Source organism: Pomacea canaliculata, linkage group LG8, assembly GCF_003073045.1.
Source record: "Pomacea canaliculata isolate SZHN2017 linkage group LG8, ASM307304v1, whole genome shotgun sequence".
NCBI lineage: Eukaryota > Metazoa > Mollusca > Gastropoda > Architaenioglossa > Ampullariidae > Pomacea > Pomacea canaliculata.
In genome coordinates this window covers 6,178,165-6,198,574 of record NC_037597.1, presented here as the reverse complement: position 1 = coordinate 6,198,574, position 20,410 = coordinate 6,178,165, and the positions used below count along the sequence as shown (strand labels likewise).

Genomic DNA, 20,410 nt, shown 5'->3' with positions numbered 1-20,410 from the left:
CTAGACATTACAGTGCTTTGTGTGTCTGTAAGGCAGTTGAGCAAAGTACAGTGGAACCTCGGTTAACGAACATAATCCGTTCTGGAAAGTTGTTCGTTATCCGAAATGTTCGTTATCCGAAACAGTTTTTCCCATAAGAAATAAAGGAAATAGATTTAATTGGTTCCCAGCCCCTAATGACTCGCTGTGTACAACTCTGACGTCTGTGCGAGTGGCCTTGACCTGTACATGCTGATGTTTGTGGGTGTGTATCTTGAGAATGGAAAGGGTGGATTACTTTGAATTCGGCAAGTCTTATCTTGAACGTATCATTATCTCTTATCATTAGACATTATTCCATCATTAGTTTTTTTACTGGCATGTAAATCTTACAAACAAATAATTGAAGAATTTACAGAAGAAGATCTTCGTAAGGATGTTTTCTACATCTTAAAAATTAAAGTCTTTTTACGGGTAAAACTTCCGACTCCGGTAGCCTCTGTGTTTATTTTCTGCCTGACTGTGAGTATTTTTACTGTTAATGTTATTTGCGTCGCTATGATATACTTTAATGTGAAATCTGTATGAAAGACCCTTACAGTCATTCAAACGTTAAACAGCGCTCCGGCTATGAAATATTTCTCAACGTGCAAGAGAGACATAAATTGAACCTGCAATGCCAACAACTATACAGAAATCATTAAATTCCACACACTCCTCTATATTAACATCATTAAATGCCACACATCATTAAATGACAGTTTTCTATGCAGCAAGAAAGCTTTGTGACTCCTTTTAAAACAAAAATAAAATCACTCAAGTAGAATTTGACAGAACATAAATTCTGCTCCATAACGACAGATGTTACTGGTCTCGGCCATCTGACAGACAAAGAAACCCTCCATGCCTATATCACTTGGGAGGCAACAGGCGGTCAAAATGTGTTGCTGGGTGCACGAAACGTATCCTCCTCCTCCTCCTCCTCCTCCTCATCATCATCATCATTATCATCATCATCATCATGTAGAGGAGGTCACTTCTCGATTGTTCCTTCTCTCGAGTCCCTAGCAGCATCGAAAGCCGAAAATTCAAGGGTCCCATAAAGTTTACCGAGATAAGACTTCGTAAGCAGGGTTCTATCTGTATTACTTTCTTATTTTTCTTGCTGTTGGCTGTCCGAACTCTTGCTCAAAATCCAGCTATCCCAGATACATGCATATACAAAATAGTACATGAACTTCATACAGTAGTACAGCAGTATATACCATGAAACACAAGGTGAATACACATGCATAGAAGTATGTGTACTACATATACACAGCAGTACACTAGTGTGTATATATAATAGGGTTTTAGCATATAATAATATTAATATAATAGTATATTTTAGTATACATAATAATTAATACATATATAGTAGTACCTAAGTACACACATATAGTATGGAGGTGTGGGCAGGAAGGGGTGGAATTACTGCTTGGATTCACCCTCCATGAGCACACGTGACATTGTAAAATCCGGGGTAACTTCCTTTTTTTCTCGCTTTGAGGCTGAAGAAAAAACTTGTCCAGTGTCTGTCGCTTCTGCCTTTTTTGTAAAACTCTTCGGTAATACGACATCACATTATCATTGAGCATGTTAAGGCTCCTATTGCCGATAACACTGCTAGGGAAAGACTTTTCTACAGACTTTTCTTTGGAGCCATGATTGAGGAATATCTTATTAAAATAAAGTAAAAAATTCACTAAATAAAAAGGATGCACACAGATAAGGAGCGACCGATCGTAACTGTTTCTAGATCGCGAATGATGACATGTTGGTCGGTCACGTGTGGTTCACGTGGCTAATCGTTATCCGAAATTTTGTTCGCTATCCGAGACAAATTTTTAACGAAAGTTTTGTTCGTTTTCCGAAATATTCGCTATTCGAGGCGTTCGCTAACCGAGGTTCCACTGTATGTTGATATGTTGATTTGTTTTTTTTTTCACATTGTAAAGGGACCCCTTAGAGTTAGTCTGGGACCCCTTAGAAATCTGAAGGGGTCCCTGGGACCCCAAAGACTTTAGCCTTAGCAGAAGCCCTGCCGTGATCCAGTAACAATTTGTGAGTAAACAGTAATACACAGACATGGACACCATGTAGATCCCGACGCCATGAGGTCCCAAGGTACAAGCAGATGATATCATTCGCTCTCAAGCTATACAACAGGTCGAGAAGGGCAGTACTCTAAATGAGTATACAACATTTTGTCGGTCTGAAATATCAGATTAGAATCATCTCAGTTTTCTGGCCTGGCAAGACAAAGCTTTAATTAATACAGGTTTACATGCAAAAAGAACAGTGTCTGTTAGTAGATTGCTTTAAACTATTAAATTAAAGACCTTGTCTTGATCCAAACACATTAGCATAGTTACAATACAAACAACATAGTCAAGTATGTCAGTTATTCATCAACAAGGGAGATTGGGGAAAAAAGTACCTATAGAGAGTGCATGTCTACCTGAAAAATCTGAGATGACCTGGAATATTTCCGAGTAATAATTGGTACCTCAGGGACAATTTTTGCTGTAACAAGTGTAACAATCATTTAAGATTCACAAGTTTCAGTGAGATAATTCTAATCTGATAGTTCTCTGAAATCCCGTTTTCTAGATACAGTGGTTAAAACATCAGAGACAAAGGTTATAAAGCAAGCAGTCCACGTACACAGTTGAAATCGTTCTCATTAACAGCAAATATTTCAACTCAATAGTGTTAGGCACACAGTTCATCCCAGGCACAGTTCCAATTCCTCGAGAGAAGCATCCTGAAGTCACTCACGGAGTTCGGTTCTCAGCTTGAGAGGTTTCGTGGGAGAAGTGAGTAGAGATGCCACGAACTCGATCTTGTCCTGAACCATCACAGAGAAAAGGATCAGCATTGTTGTTTTTGTTTGTGTGTGGGCGTGCACTATACCGCTATTTTTACAGTAATTAGCCACATAATAAATAACATACACTTACTGGTGTGTCTTCACTTGGAAGTAACCGGAAGTGACGCAGGATGTGCACGGCAGCGAACTTGATTTCTAGAAGTGCCAGACGCATGCCGATACACTGACGTGGACCGTAGCCAAATGGCAGCTCCGAGAGGATTCTGGGTAGCTTTGAGCTTTCCGCCTCACTAAACCTGTCAAATAATTAAAAAAACCTGATAAATTCTGTTTTTGACACAAGTAAACGGCATATTCAAGAAAATATGTTGTGTTCTCCAAATAATAATTGTCTACAATATTTTTTTGCTTCTGAAATTGTCTACTTGAGCGACTCATGTTCATTCTTAAGAAGTTAATTTATTCAGGTGTGTCTCTGTGTACACCTCACAGTATTAGAAGTTACCTTTCAGGCCAGAACGTATCCGGTTCGTCGAAGTAGTCAGGGTCGTGCATGATGCTGTAGATGGGGATAGCTACACCGACACCAGCAGGAATGGTCACCCCTTTGATGGTTCTTGTCTCTAATGATTGTCTGGTGATACTGTTTTGAGAAGACGAAGGTTAGTCAGAGAATAAAGTCTGGTTGATAAAGATTGCTGTTATATATAATTTATAAGTATATTTGTCTGCCAGTACACTTTCTTAAACAATGACTTAAAATTGAAATATTATCAGCCTCAGCAACAAACAAATGAGCGAAATAAGGACTTTGACCACAATGACATTTATGGGTAGAGAGACCCATTGGTTATTACAGTGACAGTGGCAACTGACAGGATCACTATGGGAGACAACTCACAATGACACAGGTGGGAAGAGCCGGAGTGTCTCGTGGATGACGGTGTCCAGGTACTTCAGTCTGCCCACGTTGTCGTAGGTGGGGTCCTCCTGGGTACATGGGTATTGTAACGGAGATTATGAGACACTAGATGGATAATGAGTGAAGACTGTGAGGTCAGGTCATGGATAGTCCTTTTGTCGGTTGAACCGGTTGCTGCGTGGGGATGAATGCGATCCAAATTTGGATCCAAAAGCGTAAAAACAGGCGATGCTGTCAACTCATAATGAGTTTAGTTTAATTTAGTCTTTGATACGCCTTGAGGGAGATAAGGAATAATTGTATGGTCGTATCATAACAGACTGCACAAACCTAAATTGTCTAAGCGCGAGCATGTTTCATTTCGCTAGAATCAGTTTTAGTTATAAACTAACCGATAACCTCATCGTCATCTACCCAGATACCCCTAGCAGCTCTGTACTAAGTGTTATCGAAGCTGAGATGACGTTAAGGACTCACATCGCCCATCTCGTCTCTCATCTCCTCGTACACTCGCTGCTGAACGTCCTGGTTCTTGGCCAGGTTGTAGGTCAGGTACTGCAGGGTGGTGGCCGTTGTCTCGTACCCGGCGATCAGGATGGAAAAGCCCTGACCCGCAACCTCCTCTCTCGTCATACCTGGGGTTAAAGAGCATGGATGCTTACAACATGCAATCTGGAAAAATTGGTGGGTTGACTGTTATTAACATGTAACACATGTTACATGTAGGCAGGCAGTTTTCATGTCATATTTACAAGTTCCTAGAAGATAAAGACCAAAAAGAACAATTATTATACGAATTATTTCTCATGTCTGCTGCCCGTGATTTAGCGAGTACAAGAGAGATAGATGACTAAGAACAGGGACAGAGCAGCCAGCGTTGCTAACAGTTCGTCTGTTTGTAATGTTCATGTACTCACGTTTCTCATTTACATCCAACCCAGTGTCCTCGGCATTCACTAACAGCTGTAGGAAGTCTGTGCGCTGATGACACGGAAACACACACAAACAGACACACACACACACTATAAACCAAGGGTCATTAACTCACAAACTGCGCGCGTACTCTTGTTCTTACTCGTTGAGAACCATTTTTAAAGTTTTTCCTTCATTTTCTATATTTAACTGTGTGTTTTGTAAATTAAATAATGTTTAACTTTTATCTAGTTTGTACCACTACCACAGAATGAGAAACGAACCCATTTAGAGGTCACTGACCTTTTCGTCACCTATTGCTTGTCGTCTTTCGTCGACCATCCTGTACACGGAGTTGAAGAGAAAGTCTGACTCCTCTCCAGATAATATGCCTTTGCCCAGTGCCCTTATGAGTGGACTCAGGAACGGGAACATCGCTGTAAAATACCATTCTCCAAACTAAGGTGAGGGTCAAATAATTTTATATCTTCTTAGTTTACAGTTCTGAACTAAACTGAGAGACGAAGATTTCCTGCATTTTAAAATATTTTTGAAAGTAGGTGACGACAGAAAAACTCAAGAAACTATGTCCAAAAACTAAAGAAATATTTAAGACGAAGCCTCTTTCTTAAAAGAAATCAAAAAAAAAAAAAAAAGCTCTTTTTGAAGCGCCTTGGCAGTAGGATCTGGTTGCTGCTCAACCCATCGGGGGAGTGCAAATACACGAGTCGTGTTCTATTGACAGTATGCAGGATGTTGGCAAGTATCAACCTGTGACTGCAGATTCTAGCAATTAAGCGAGGACCCTCTCGTTGGTCTCGCCAAACTCATTTCAGCACACCATTGCCGATATGTGTCTAGCTCGACATTCCCATTAAAATCCCAGAATCATTTCAATGATGTCCTTCAATTATTTCTAATTGCTCGTCGTCCTCTTAGACTTTTCTTGAGGTCTGTGGTTTGTTTCAGTTTGCAACCTCCACTTTTTTTTCTCTCGTAAATGCCGAGGAGGTTTATCTACAAAGAAATTTATAGATGTTTTTGCAAGGATAGTTAAATGCATTAGATATATAAGATGCCTGTTGCAATTACCTGCGATTATAATCCATCTGTTTCTGTTTCCTGCAAATTTGTAGAACATATTCTTCATGCTTTGGACGAAGGGCTCGGCCGGTTGTGTCTGGGAGTTGGTCTCCAGTCCGAATGCCGTCCCCGTGATGACGTCCATGGTGAAGGCGCCAAAGACACTGAAAGAACAGATGTCAGACTGACCAACGACAGTGTCATACTTGTGCTGGACGTTTCCCTGTAAGTTTTCAATGCGAGAAATCAATGTGTATGCGCATAGTCAGACAGTCTTGCGAATGCTGGTGTGTTTTCTGTACGATCCTGGTAAAGACCTACCCGACTGGTGACACATATCATGCTCACTAATGAATGTCTCGAACGTGAATTTGCGAGGAGAACCACGAGTCTCCAGAAATTAAATAAAGTCGATTTCCTCGCTTTTTCAAATCTTTTTTTTTTTTTTGCCCACTGTTATCCTTAGAAAATATGACATGAACCTTAGCAGTCGCAGAAAGTAGACTTACTCCTTGACGTCAATCACTTCTTGCCGCCTTGTTTTTTCCTTGAGATTGTCTTCCAGAATATTAGCACATCGGTCCATGAAGTGACTCATCTGTTCTCAAGAGCAGTACCAAAAAATAGAACCCCATATGTTAATGGACTAGCACCAATAATAACAAATAAAATTGAAGGTTGAGAACTTTTTTTTTTAACTTGAAAAGGAAAAATTAACATATCAAAAGATACGTAGAGTATTCACTAAGCTGTTGGAAATGTTGTATGAATCTGCAGATTCTTTTATTTGTCCAATAACATGGTTCTCACAAATATACTTACATTCTTCAACTTGCCGCCAGTAAACGTAGGTGTCATCAGCCTCCGAAGGCGCTTCCACGTTGAACCTCGGGTAAAAAATAGTCCCTTGCTTACTATCGGCGGGCGGATATTACCAGTAAACTATAAAAAAACAAATTCCAGCAAACTGAATGTTGAATGACATGACGAATAATACTAGTACTGTCTATATATTTATAGAAACTAATAACAAGGGACATTTTCCACTTTTATACTTTGTGGTTGTTTCTTTTATAATTAATAAATTTTTGCGTGACTGTACATTAACCCATTGCTAGCCACCCACGTGTACACATGTGAAGATAAAATTTGTCAGCGATGAGAAAAATAATTCTCACGAATCTGTCCGCAAAAATTGTTGAAGTCCTTGACCAGTATTTCTTTCAGTATGTCGAGATCACTGACCACAAGCATGGGCTTGAGTGCGAACAAGGTTCTGTAAAGTGAAAACAAATTTCTTTCACATCTTCGAGCTATACACAATTTTGGAGAATTATTTGTGCATGCGACCTTCTCTCTCACCCGATGGTTGGATGTCTGTTGTGTATTCTTCTTCTACGTTGGCTTTTACAATTTAAAACTGATTGTTGACATTGCTGTGTACACCGGTATACACTGTACACGCCTACAAATGTCCAACATAATCCTTTATTTCTCCATGTTTATGTTCGCAGCGCAATCTTTATAATGTTGCTGAAGACCGTGCTGAAGTTTACAGCACGTGATGACATACCCGCACCAAGTGGATGTAAAATTGTCTACTTACCCATACACGTGACCATATTGTTTTCTCCAGTCGCTTAGTGCATAAATAAAACCCTGTAACAAAACAAACGTGTACTCTAATTTACTGTCAGTTTTAAAACCGTTCCTCTGTTTCTTTCCTTTCTAATCTTGTGGATGGGGGAAACTGTCTGGGGGTAAATTTAAACATTAAATTATATTTTTGGTCTGTTTTTCTTTTCTTTTTTTTTTTCTCCCTATTTATCCCTGTTCACCTACGTATATGCAAATACTTTTTCTCTACATCTCAGAACCTGGTCGCGTATCGCCCCCAGCATCGCCAGAAGAATGCTCGCAATCGCTCACACAGCCGCACGAACACACGAACACACAAAACACACAAACACACGAACACACAAAACACACGAACACAAACACACAAACACACGAACACACAAGCACACCCACTCTCTCAGAGGCGGGACAAGACTTACCTTAAGCTACAGTGAGTACACGGAAGTGACGATCACTCTTTGCAGTTTCATATGATAATATTTCTTGATATTCTCAAGATTACTCAAAATGGTCCAAAATATTTTCCTGATGTCACTGACCTTATTGTCTGGAGTCGTTGCCCTTAAATCTACAGTGATCTCCCTTTACTGCAGGAATGTACAGTAGTGAGTCCTCGCGTTGTTCCTCATCCTACATCTTTGTTATCATTTTGTGATTTTGTTTTACATCTTCGTTACTATTTGTGATCTTGTGTCACGGACCGTCCGCAGACACGCGCATTCTCTCCATAAACCAATATAATCAGGATCGCTTGAGGGTGGGCGTACCTCCTTAGAGGCACCAATAATTATTGAATTCAAACATAATTTTAAATGAAAAAAGGACAAAGTATCAACAATCAGAGATTCACTCCTTCTTTCGCCACACAAGAATTATTACCAATATATTATATCATTCATCCAACGTACTATTAGAGTTAACCATAAAGTTGATTCTCATAATTATTGTCACTGATAAAGTATTCCGCTGTCTCCGGTGCTGTCCTTTCTTGATGAATTACCAATGTTAATATCCAATGTATTATGTACGTTCTTGACGAAACCCAAAACTTTTTATATTAAAGTCACTGCAACCCTCCCAAGTCCTCTATTCTAATGAGTAACACTTATCTTCTTTCCTATAAGTCAATTTATCATTTTTAAAAAAGTGTTTTTACGATACCAACAGTTTACAAGCAGAACGTCACGGACTTGCACATGCGGTTGCCTCCTGGGTGGTTAGCAGGATGAGGATGGGTTAGCTGAAGGCCGAGAGAAAACCTTCCTTCCACCGGCGGTTTAATCTCAGGCTGTTTTGAACCACCAATTCCAACTTCTGTTCCGTCGTCTGCTCTCTGCTTACCGTTTTTTCACTAACGTTATTTTTGCTCTATCTTTTTCGTCACCTTATTTTGACATCACAATTTACGTCATTTGCTCAAGGGCAAACAACTTCCTGCCCACTACTCTAGATCAGATCAACCACGGTTGTCGACCTTCCCGCCTTACCCTCTCTACTAAGTACTTATCCGTTACATCTTGTTATACATCTTTATTAATATTTGGTGATCTTGTTCAGCGCAGTGAGTCCGCCTTTGGCTGAAATATTTTATAAATTCTCACTTCTTCTTAGTAGTAGTAGTATACTACAATTACCTTTCTCTCGAAGTCCATTGCATTGCCTAAGAATGGTAGAGGTTTAGGGCCAGGTATTCCCAGACTCGTAAAGAAGCCGTGGTTCCATGTTCCATACCTGAGAAAAGCGTAAAACCTAAATTTTACGAGGGACGAGTGAGTTGCGCAGGTGAACGTACTATCTATAATATTTATCTGTAGTCAGAAAATAAGAGGAGCGGAGGAGAGATAAGGGATAAAATTGCTATGTTTGTGCGCGCCATGGACATATTACTTACACACACATGCCACATCATGCAGAAGGAAGGACGTGTACTGAGTGTAGACCTGTTGGAGACCTCTAACCTCAGTTCTTGAATGTTTGTTTGTCCATCTGCCTGGTATGGCGTGACACGTGTGACAACACTACATCAGTTTCAAATTACTACAGTTGTGAACACCCAGGTTTCTCCCTCACCTGTGTATAGATCAGCGCCCTTGTGGTATATTGTTTCCTCCATCTCTTGTTGTATTTTCATGTTATTTTATTGCTTTTTCGTTATTTCTTCTATTCTCTATGTGTGACATTAACGTAAGATAAAATAATGCTTCTAATTATTAACATTACCATTACATTTATGTCAGTAACAACCTGTACAAATTAATTTATTGAATTGTAATGTGACTAGAACATGTTTGTGTTCTTGCATGTAGTTTTTGTGCTTATGTTACCTTTTTTTTTGTTCTTTACTACTTTTCATGCGTAATGTATGCTGTTATCTGTCCTTGCCCCATTCTATGAAACCAATGATTAGAAGAGGTAAAATAAAATTAAAAGAAATTATACAGCTTTATATAAAAATTACATTTTGTCGTCTTACTGAGTTGACTGAAAGATAAACCTAAACGGCTTGCGTTTTTTTTCCAGATATCAGTAGATACATGCGATATAAACTTAACCGGTAAATTTCAGCCTCCACCCTTCACCTGACCTCTTCTTTCGTGTGCAGCGCTCGCTTAAGGGAAACATTTTTCTAACGGAACACAAAGCAGCCAGTCATGATCCCCTATAATTATATATATATAATGAATATATAATGAAGTCTAGTGGTGTTAACACTTGTTATGTACATCAGCAGGACGGCAGTTGATGTCTGCACATACTCCAGGGACAGGGCAAGGGTACTACATGCCTACACATCTGTTAGAGCAGACCTGGGCAAAGGCCGGCCCGCCCGCCAGTATGTATACTATATATACAGTATTGGGTAAAACTGAGTTAGCTATATTAGTCCAGCCCTCTAAAACCATCCCAATTTGATGATGATGAAGTTTTTATAACGCGCTAGTATCCGCATCACAAAAATTTCTCATGCGGCCCCTTGGGAAAATTAATTGCCCCACCAATGTGTTAGAGACTGCTGTAAGATGAAAACATCTGTACATGTACTTACATATACAATGTCAGCACTAATATGATGAGCAACATCAGCCACACAGGAACATCCACGAGGCCCAGAACTTCCATGTTGAGGAGAGAGTGTCTCAAGACTTACTGTGAACTGTCACAAGTGAACAACAGGATACAGAGAAAGCAGTGGTGTGACCTTGCTCTCAAATTTGTGGGGCACCAGGAGGGGAATTTCTATTGTTTCTTTATTGCTATATAGTTCATTTTATAATTATATAATGTATTCTATAGCTATATAATTCCTTTTATAATTATATAATGTATTCTATAGCTATATAGTCCATTTTATAATTATTAAACGCATTCTATAACTATATAATTCATCATTATAATTAGAAAACGCAATCGAGAGCTATAAAGTCATTCTATAAACAAAGTATTTCATTTATAATATACGGAAAAGTTGCGACACAGTTCATTATATATAATTCAATTTTATAGCTAATCCAATGCATTCTGTAATTATACAATGAACTGTACAGCCAAAGAGGGGAAAGTATAAAAATTCCCCTCCTGGCGCCCCACACAAGCAGACGGTGTGTGACCCACAGTCTGGCGAAGCTCACCTTTGTGTGCCGAGGAGGACCCACTCATGAGAAGAAGCAGTTGCCAGCGGTGCAGGCGCACCGAGGACCCTTGGTGCACAGGTACTGAAAGTACTCAACATGGTGACATTGACCCAGTGAGTGAGAGAAAGAGGGAGCTGTGGTCTGAATAGACGACAATTATTTAGCTGAGACAGCATGAGATAATGTTTGCGGTGTTGAATTTAGTCTGCCATCCATCCAATGACAAACTCAGAGCACAAACAATAATTATGTCAGCTGAAGTTTCATGAAGACATCTTGCGGTGAAAATCCAGGTCACAGCTTTCCCCAGTTAAAAGACAATCAGTGCAGTTTATTCAAAGAGTTGTTTTAGAAATTATTTTACAAAAGAAGCCTGATGATGACGACTGTGAAAAAGATTTGTAAAACATGTTTATTGTGCTTGTGCTTGTTTGTACTGGAAAGAGATTATGAGGATGGTACTTTTAATATTTATTTTACATTATCATTATGTAATTAGGTAAAGCTGTATGTGGACAGATTTTCTGTATTTTAATGTTTTGTTAACCCTTTCCTTCATTATTGAATCTTTCTCTAAACTACTCCTGTCTCTGTGTGTGCTGGTTTCAAAATAAGAGTGATGTTTGAAAGATTTGTAATCCCAAGGGACAAAGGAATTCGAATTCATGATCATGTGTACTTATTTTCATGTAAAGATAAGATGTGAAATAACATTTATCCATGTTGCGAAATACTCAGCACAAACACATTTATTCTGGTTGCCTTTATTTGTCATCTGATTATCAACTTTGACACTCAAGCAAGACAAAGTGTACGAGATTTCAAACAAGTGTTATATGAATGTAACTCAACATGATATCCTCTTATTACCGATGACTAAGACTCACTCGCTCACCTGCCACCTTTCTCATTTTCTCTGTGTGGGTGCGTGTACGGAGGTACATGAGTGCGTGAGTCAATGTGTGTCGAAATGAAGTCAATGAACTCTCGAATAAGACATCAAGCCTTTGTCTTCATGCTGTGCTTGGAAGGAAAGGAAACATCAGAGAAGCTGAATCTCCTAAAGTTATTTTTAACCGAGGATAGGATGTGTGAATAAATAAAGATAAGCGCTGCTGCGGCTGCTGCGTGTGATTCAGTGTTGCATTATGGGGCTATGCACGTGCTTCTGCCCGGAGTCTGATGACCTTTGATGCCGGTGGACCTGGCTGCTTTAGCTGATTGTAGGTCTGCACACAGAGAGAGACTAGTCAATACTTATTTTAAGTTCGTGTAATTAATGTTAAAAACATTATGCTCATAGATACCTTAAAATATTTAAGTTTGAGTTCACACGCATCCGCTTGTGTTTGACGTTTGCTTATTTCCCCTGATGTGACCTCCCTATGGTGTTTTTTTTTCTTTTTTTTTTCTTTTTTTTTTTTTTAGACAATTTTATCGTATCTAGATTGTTAAGAAATTATCATAAACATGTCCAAGGTTTGTTTGTTCAGTTTCATAAGTTTATCACACACAAAAACATTCATTCCCTCGTTTGTTCGTTCATATCATTCCTGATATCTTAATATTTTACCGGCGTGTTGTCCGCGGGCAGGAACCTCAAGCGACGTAAGAAGTAGACGACAGCGAACTTAATCTCGATGAGAGCCAGTCGCATGCCGATACACTGTCGAGGGCCGTAGCCAAACACTAACTCCAGTAGGATGGGGTTCATTCGGACGCGATTCTCCTCGCTGAACCTGCATTAGTCCATCACATTAGGATCATCACTCCCTTCTATTCTCGTTAGAGGATGTTGATGATGATGACGATGACGACAACAATGATGATGATGCCTGGGTATTTAGTGATTATTTTATGCCAATGTGCTTTATACCTGTCAGGTCTGAATTTGTCCGGGTCGTCAAAGAATTCTGGATCGTGCATAATATTGTGGATGGGGACATCGACTCCACAGCCAGCAGGGATGGTCACATCCCAGAATTCTAGTCGTCTGCCGTGCTCGCCTGTTGATCCTGCACACACAGCCAAGTGTATTTTCACAGTTCATGCCTGATTACACAATAAAAGGTTATACATGTATCCTTCGAAGAAAAGAGTTCACTTACAAACACACACCCTACACCGACTTGCTCCTCGTTTGTTTCTTACTTTCTTCGTAAAGACAATGAAGAGGCAGGCGAGGTCCTTGGCTGCAGGAAAAGCGTGGTAACATGGAGGCTGGCGCTTGTTTTACTTTAGGTGTTAATAATTAAAAAAAAAAATACTCGAGGACAGATATGAACATGGGAGTAGAAGAGAACATAAGGTTGGAAAGACTAGAGAGTGAACAGCGAAACTCACATGGCCACAGGCGGAAACAAGCGCAGAGTCTCATGGATGACACTGTCCAGGTACTTGAGTCCGCCCACGTTGTCGTAAGTTGGGTCCGCCTGCAGATGGTCGTACAAACAACTCAGTTATTGTTAGTATTTGACATTGTTAGCACAGTGATGTAACAGTACTAGTCCGTTGTCTCAACAGCTGGTGCAGCTGGTGCAGCTGGTGCGTTTATTAGCCTTATTTCCTCTGCGTTTTCAGTGACTTCTTCAAACAGCTCAACCAGGAGGAGGACAACACGTGCGATGGAGTAATCGCTAGCTCCTTAATTATGACAAGTAAAATGATTTTTTACAGCCTGAGAAATGGCATTGAGTGAGCGTCTGCAAAGATGTTACTAGAGAGGATGAATACCAAAACCAGATTACCTTTACGATGTTATGTCTCTATGCCAAACTCTGCGAGATCAGGAAACCATTCTATTGTTAACTTCCAAAATACACATTGAGAATACTGCAGGTGTAAAATATTTTCTTCATTAAGATGTAATGTTATCAGAAATGTATCTATCATTGTGTACTGTTGATCGTTACACGCTAATAATGCTAATGATTTAGAGATTCGAAACTCAGAAGAGAGGGAGGAGTGATAGATGAGACGTACATCACCGATGGTGTCGATGATCTCCTCGTACACTCGCTGCTGCACGTCCTGATGCAGGGCGAGGTTGTAGGTCAGGAACTGCAATGTCGTCGATGTCGTCTCATAACCAGCCATCAGGATCACGAAACCTTGGCCAGCTACCTCTTCCCTCGTCATGCCTAATGATTGCACACATACGTACACACACGCACGCAGCGTACACACACACACAGGTCAGGTGCAAGCGAGAGACATCTTGTGTTGATACTCTAATTAACCTACAGACTTGAACTCATTACTAAACATTCAAGATGAACGTGGGTCTGATCTGGATCGAAAGGGAATCGTGTGAAAGCGAGTAGACAGGACTAAAGAAAATCAGATATGCAAGATGTATCAGACCAAATGCGTTTGTTTTATTGTTCAAAACATATATTGATAGAATGTGTTCACGTTTGTAGCTTTTCTCCTCGCCATCGCCATCTCGACTGTCAGCAACTTGGTCGGAGTCTGCCTCTGCGTCCACCAGAAGCTGCAGGAAGTCTGTTCGCTTCTATGGTACAGAAGTACACGTACTCACACATGTATGCACCGGCACACACACACACACACACGCAGACAACGTACATATTTCTTAAATCAGTTTCAGTTAATATTATTAATTACTAATAATACTAGATTAATGATATGCAAGAATTGTCCTCAGAGAGATGGCGATAGAGAAAGAGAGATAAAGCGTGCAATCCTGATGTTAACTTGTACAGAATTTGTGTGCAAGTGTATATGGATGTAGACTGTGTAGAATGGAGGTAGGACTGACACATTGTACTGGAGAATTCTGGTGGCGTGGATAAATAAAGTATTGGTGTTGTCATGTCTGTACTTCTTTTTATGTGGTCAAAAACTAACGGTCAACGATACAGGTTTTCAACGCTCACGTACAGTTAAAAAAAGAAAAAAAAATACAAATTTAAGTACAAAGATCTGCCACTAATTCCCTGGCGCACATGCGCAGTTCCGGGTCTGTCGTCTTTGAGCAGGTCAGAGGTCACAAAGAGCTCGCTGGTGCGGGAGGATTTACCTTCCTGTCACTCGAGGCTTTCTTCCTCTCGTCGACCATCTCGTACACCGACTGCAGAAAGAAGTCCGCTTCTTCCTCCGCAAACACCGTCAGTCCTAGAGTTTGCACGAGCGGCGCGAGGAACGGGAAGACACCTGCAGGCAGCGCAGCATGGGATCAGAACTCGAACGGTTTTCCAAGGAGAGGAAACGGAAAAGTAAATAGAATAACAGCGAGAATGATTGATATTCCCGTTAAAAATAATGTGACTGTTCATTCAAGATGATCTCTCAGATAATGTTAGCGATGTGTTTGATGTGCATGTTTCAAACTCACAACACACAGCAGCATCAGCACATTTTTTGCGTCATTCTTATTCATTTCGTGATTATCATTATTTGGAAGTGAAAACAAATAACTATACTGCAAAATGAAATAAAATATACAAAGAATTTACACAGATTTTGTTTAGTTGCCATTTCATTTCCATTTAAACACCGTCACAATATTAACTTTCATTTGTTTTAATGTAGTTTGTACTTTACTTATAAACAATGCATCGTTGCTGAAATTTTAATTTCATCAACCTTCATTAATTTATCTTTGTAGAGCAATATATAACATTCCTAGAGTAATAAAAAGGTGACTGATAGCTTCTGCGAATACTTGCCAACAATTCTGAGCACCCATCCGGAGCCGCCTGAATTGAGTTTACCAAAGAACTTCCTGCAGTTGACGACAAACGGTTCGTCCTCCCTTGTCTGGGAGTTGGTCTCCAGTCCAAATGCTGTTCCTGCGATCACATCCATAGTGAAGGCGCCGAACACACTGACAAAACAAGAGACGATAGACTGTTTAGTACAGAGAACAAGACAGCGACGACGATACATGTAGACGATAGATGAATGTAGTGGATAATACATCACAGTAGAATTTCAGCCATTGTCCTTACGTGTTCCAAGTTATGCTAGAAATAATCACGAATAAATAAATAATAAATTTAGCATGTTATTCGGTTGTTTGTTGAAAAAGAGTTCGTTTAGTTCTGGTTTATTCTGTCGCTCTTTTTATACTCGTATAACTGCTTGTAGTGTTGGATTAAAATATTGTAAAGATGGCGGCCTAAAGACCCGGATTATCGTCCACCAGCCTTTGATACTCACGCTTTCACATCGATGGGCTCCTCTCGGCGGCTTTTCTCTACTAGAATTTCTTCCAAAATTCGACTGCAACGCTGAATGTAATGGCACATCTAAAATATAATAAAACAAATCATTTGAGTACAGTCAGCGAAGTTATTGTCTATTTGTCTTGTCTGTTTAAAAAGCGAGAGAATTCCGATATGATCTTGGTCAATGTCTATCTCATATAATATTTTAATAAAGAAAATAATTAATATTTAAAATACCCAAAGTAAGGTGACAAAATGTTATTTTTTGTTCCCCATCATAATTCCGTGTTTATTCCCAGAGAATTCTGGGTAAACGTCTTTGTCAAGAAAGTATTGCCAGGTATGGAATGTTTACTTCTAAAAATATAAACAATATGGTGCTGTGACAATATATTTCAGGCTCACTACTGTATTCAGGTTTAGACTCACGTGTTTCAGTTTGCTGGAGGTGAAGGCCGGTGTCATCAGTGTACGGATGCGTTTCCAGGCTGGTCCCCCCACAAAGAACAGTCCTTTGTCTACAACAGCCGGGCGGGTGCCACCGGTAACAAACTTAACGACACCAGCATCTTTAGCAACTTCTTCATGCACATCTGATGCTTGAGCATCTCTTAGAATCATGAGCAACAACTAACCAGTTAACGGTCCCAAACTGTACACCATAGTGGAATAATTCCAAACATTTCCCCTTCATAATCCTCCCTTTACACATCTTAAGTAAATTGTTTTGATATAATTATCTGAAAATGTTATACTAAGTAAGATGGATAGAAAAGGTTTGCACTAAAGAAAAATAAATCTTCCCAGAAGTTTGTATCAACCGCATTTGACATATTCGTGTGATGGCGGGCGTGGGTTCAGGTGGGGGAAAGGTAAGACAAAGTTAAAGCAACAGCAGGTAAAAGGCAGGTAAAAAAAACTTACAAATCTGTCCGAAAAGTTGTTGAATTCCTTAACGAGCACCTCTCGCAGAATGTCGAGGTCGCTGACCACTAGAATAGGACTTCTACCGAAGTACAGGCTGCACAGAGTCAAGCAGGTCAGTTGTACTTACAAATATGTCAAGTCATCTTTAAAATATTTTGAATGTTCTGTTAAAGTTGAAGAGCAGCCGTTGGCTGTTACACCCGTACAGCTGCCTGAACTGATGTACAAATACTCTTGTACAGAAGGACAATCTTCTTACCCGAACACGCGTCCATACTGAGTCTTCCAGTCATCAACAGCTTTCAGCATGGTCTGAACAGAAGATGAGAGGCCGTCAGAGTAAACTAATTCTTTATAAGTATTATGAAGGTATTTACTGTCTGAAGTGATATAAGTTCAGTTCAAGCTTTGAGGGTAGTTTTCTTTGTAAGCGTGAAAAGCGTCATCTGGACGTGATGTGTGTATTCTAGGATCTGGAGAATGGCTCTGAGTGTGTGTGTGTGTGTAAAACACCGAAAGTACCTAGAGGTTGGGAAAACACAGATATTTCCCGTTGTTAAACACTTTTTGCTTACCTTTTTAATCACTTCCTTGCTGTTGCCGTGGAAATATTGAGGTTTGGGACCAGGGATCCCAAGTCTTGACCAGGTTGAGTAGGGCCATGTGGTGTATCTGCACATCATTTGTGGTTTTGTCAGTTGTAAATTAATTCGCGTTGATGGCATGCATCCCGGGTAGTTTTATTCCCAACACATTTTTGCGGTTTACTGTGTCGAATATGGCTATTATATTTCTTTATCTTATTATCAATAATCTTCCTAGTATATCTCTCTGGTTTCTTGGGGCAAAAGTCTACCTAATGTATTTTTCTGGTTTATTCTGGCTAATCTACCCTGGTTTAGTATGCTGGTTTATTGTTCCGCGAGTCTACTCTCTAGTTTATTGTGGCGAGAATCTACCTCTATATTTCTCTCGTTTATTGCTGTGACATTTTCGAGGATTTCTCGGGAAGTGACAGCTCACAGACTTCTTTTAATGTCAGTGAAACTATAGATGACACGGCAGGAGTTAGCAATTGTTTGAGGAATATTTTTGTCATGACTTGCGAGTGTACATCTGATGCGGAAAGCTTAGTCTGGACATGATGCACTCCGTGTGTATGAACATCAAGGTTTAGTTGTGTACATTGCACTTGCGGTTATTTTTAACAAATCAGCATCCGCATTCTCAGGTTCCAACCATTAACAGATGACAATGAAACCAAATGTTAGATGTTGAGTTCTGATGAATCTTGGGGTTATATGCAACACCCGTTACCCTTCATCGTTATGGACGACTTCATGTACAAGAAGAAATCATCTTCACGCACTCCAGCTTCCAGGATTTCGTGTGACATTGATTTCTTTTCATGAACTGTTTGTGCTTATTTTTTCTCTTTGACCACGTGACTGCTGCACTTGTTTACGGGTTCGGCCAGCCGTGATATTCACTATAGCTGCTGACTTGGAATGAAGATCAGTTAAAATAAAAAACAAACAACCAGGTGACTGTTGTGAGCCACAGTCCGGCACTTGTCGTTGGTGGCAACTGATGATGCTCGAGATAAAACGCTGCGGGTCAACAAATGAGATCTTTACCGGTTTTCTTTTGTGTGTAAAACTTGCTTATCATTTCTTTCTTAATAACCACAGCCTACATCGTTGTAAGGAGGTAGCGAATAGAAAATGTTAAAAAACATCAAGAAATGTCAACGTCCAATCTTTCGTGGGAAACATTTTGTGTGTTTGTGTGTGGACCTGTAGACAGATTCAGTGGAAATGTTTATGAGTTTTGTAAGTTGTCGTTACATAAGATATACATGTTTGTTGAATACGTGCAGTTGACGATAGTATGTCAAGCTTCCAGTGACATAGTGGATGGTCAATGAAAGCAGCAGTGTCTGTGATACTGAGCTTCTAGACATCTTTGTACACCAGGGCCCATGTCGTAGTCAGTACACCTCAAGAGAGCTTTTATTAATAATCAAATAATCCAATGACTTCTTGGGTTTTTTTAATGTTTTTTTTGGGCGTTCCTTCTCCAATTCTCACAGCTTCCCACATCCATGTGCTCCTGACATGCTCCTCACATCAGCTAGATCGTTATTCTAACTGCCAACCTCAGTACCTGATGAGCTGGTCTAATCTAATGAAAACAGAACCTTTGCCATGACAACCTGAGAAACAGTTAAAGTTGCTACTAAATAAACAGCAATACTTCAGCGACCCGTGTGAACATGAAACAGATCTTACAAGTGGTTAACGGAGGTAGCTGCAGTACTTACAGATAAATTGCTGCCAGCACCACGACAGTCAGCAGCAGCCAGTAAGGGATGTCTAGCAGCCCTAACATGTCCATGATGTGGATAACTCAGTGTTTAAATGTTAAACCTGTCTCACCAAACTGTTCCAGCTGTGTGCCGCACTCATCAAGCAGTAATGTTCAAAGAAGGCAGACAGAGCTAAGTGCCGAGGTAGCAGGTAATATCTTGTTATCTAAGCCGAATATCTTGCAACCAGAGCAGTTTTGGTTCACAGTTTTTGCGCGACAGAGTGATGGTGTCGGTGTTTTAAAGCTTTTGTCTCTAGCGATAAGCTAGGTCTCTGATGACGAGGCTGGTGAGGTCAGGATCATATGATGCCACTTGACCATCCTTGACCCAGTTGACCAGCATCTCAAGATGAACTTGAGCTGATTAAAAATGTATGGTGGCGGTGATAAAAAAAACAGCTCGAAACTTCTGGGTAAGTACTTGACATTTGTTGATCTTAGGTGACCGGCGACTCTTTGCACGTTGCAGAAATGATTTAGAAATGTGTTTACGACACTTGAAAAATGTGATTTGCCATGGACTGAAGCATGTACCGAGATGTAAAATTCATGCCTCCTCACGGCCTGACCCAAGACTATCATTCCTGGCTACAGAGCTGAGAACACAAACTTGACACGAAACAGTTTACATGTACTTATACAGAAATCCGCCGCATCACCCTACCAAACAAGAAGCCTTCACGATTGTTTCGTGCACCTTTGCATTTGAATGAACGCATGTTAGTTGGATGGGACACACCACAGAGAAAAGGATGTGAGTGAGAAAACTTAATTTACAGACTTGTAAACCAGTTTCGCCATAATAAAGTTTTTAATAGTAATAATTGAACTTCTTCAATCCTACTTGTAAAGTCAATCTGCAAGTCTTAACTTTCATTCTCAC

At 40.0% G+C, this 20,410-nt stretch overlaps 1 protein-coding gene and 1 pseudogene across 1 annotated transcript; both read right to left on the bottom strand.

The window, feature by feature from the left end:
* Nucleotides 1-2,791: 2,791 nt before the first annotated feature.
* On the bottom strand, nucleotides 2,792-10,600 carry LOC112570330 (annotated as a pseudogene).
* A 1,186-nt stretch (nucleotides 10,601-11,786) lies between these two features.
* Nucleotides 11,787-19,758, bottom strand: LOC112571279 (cytochrome P450 3A29-like). Its single transcript, XM_025250171.1, has 14 exons — nucleotides 19,481-19,758; nucleotides 17,733-17,829; nucleotides 17,417-17,469; nucleotides 17,155-17,251; nucleotides 16,660-16,782; nucleotides 16,223-16,311; nucleotides 15,730-15,887; nucleotides 15,081-15,214; nucleotides 14,453-14,552; nucleotides 14,021-14,178; nucleotides 13,382-13,470; nucleotides 12,915-13,053; nucleotides 12,612-12,777; nucleotides 11,787-12,267 (listed from the first exon to the last, which is right to left on the bottom strand). The coding sequence occupies exons 1-12, from the start codon at nucleotides 19,552-19,554 to the stop codon at nucleotides 12,942-12,944; spliced, it is 1,284 nt and encodes a 427-aa protein (XP_025105956.1). The 5' UTR covers nucleotides 19,555-19,758; the 3' UTR covers nucleotides 11,787-12,267; nucleotides 12,612-12,777; nucleotides 12,915-12,941.
* Nucleotides 19,759-20,410: the final 652 nt, after the last annotated feature.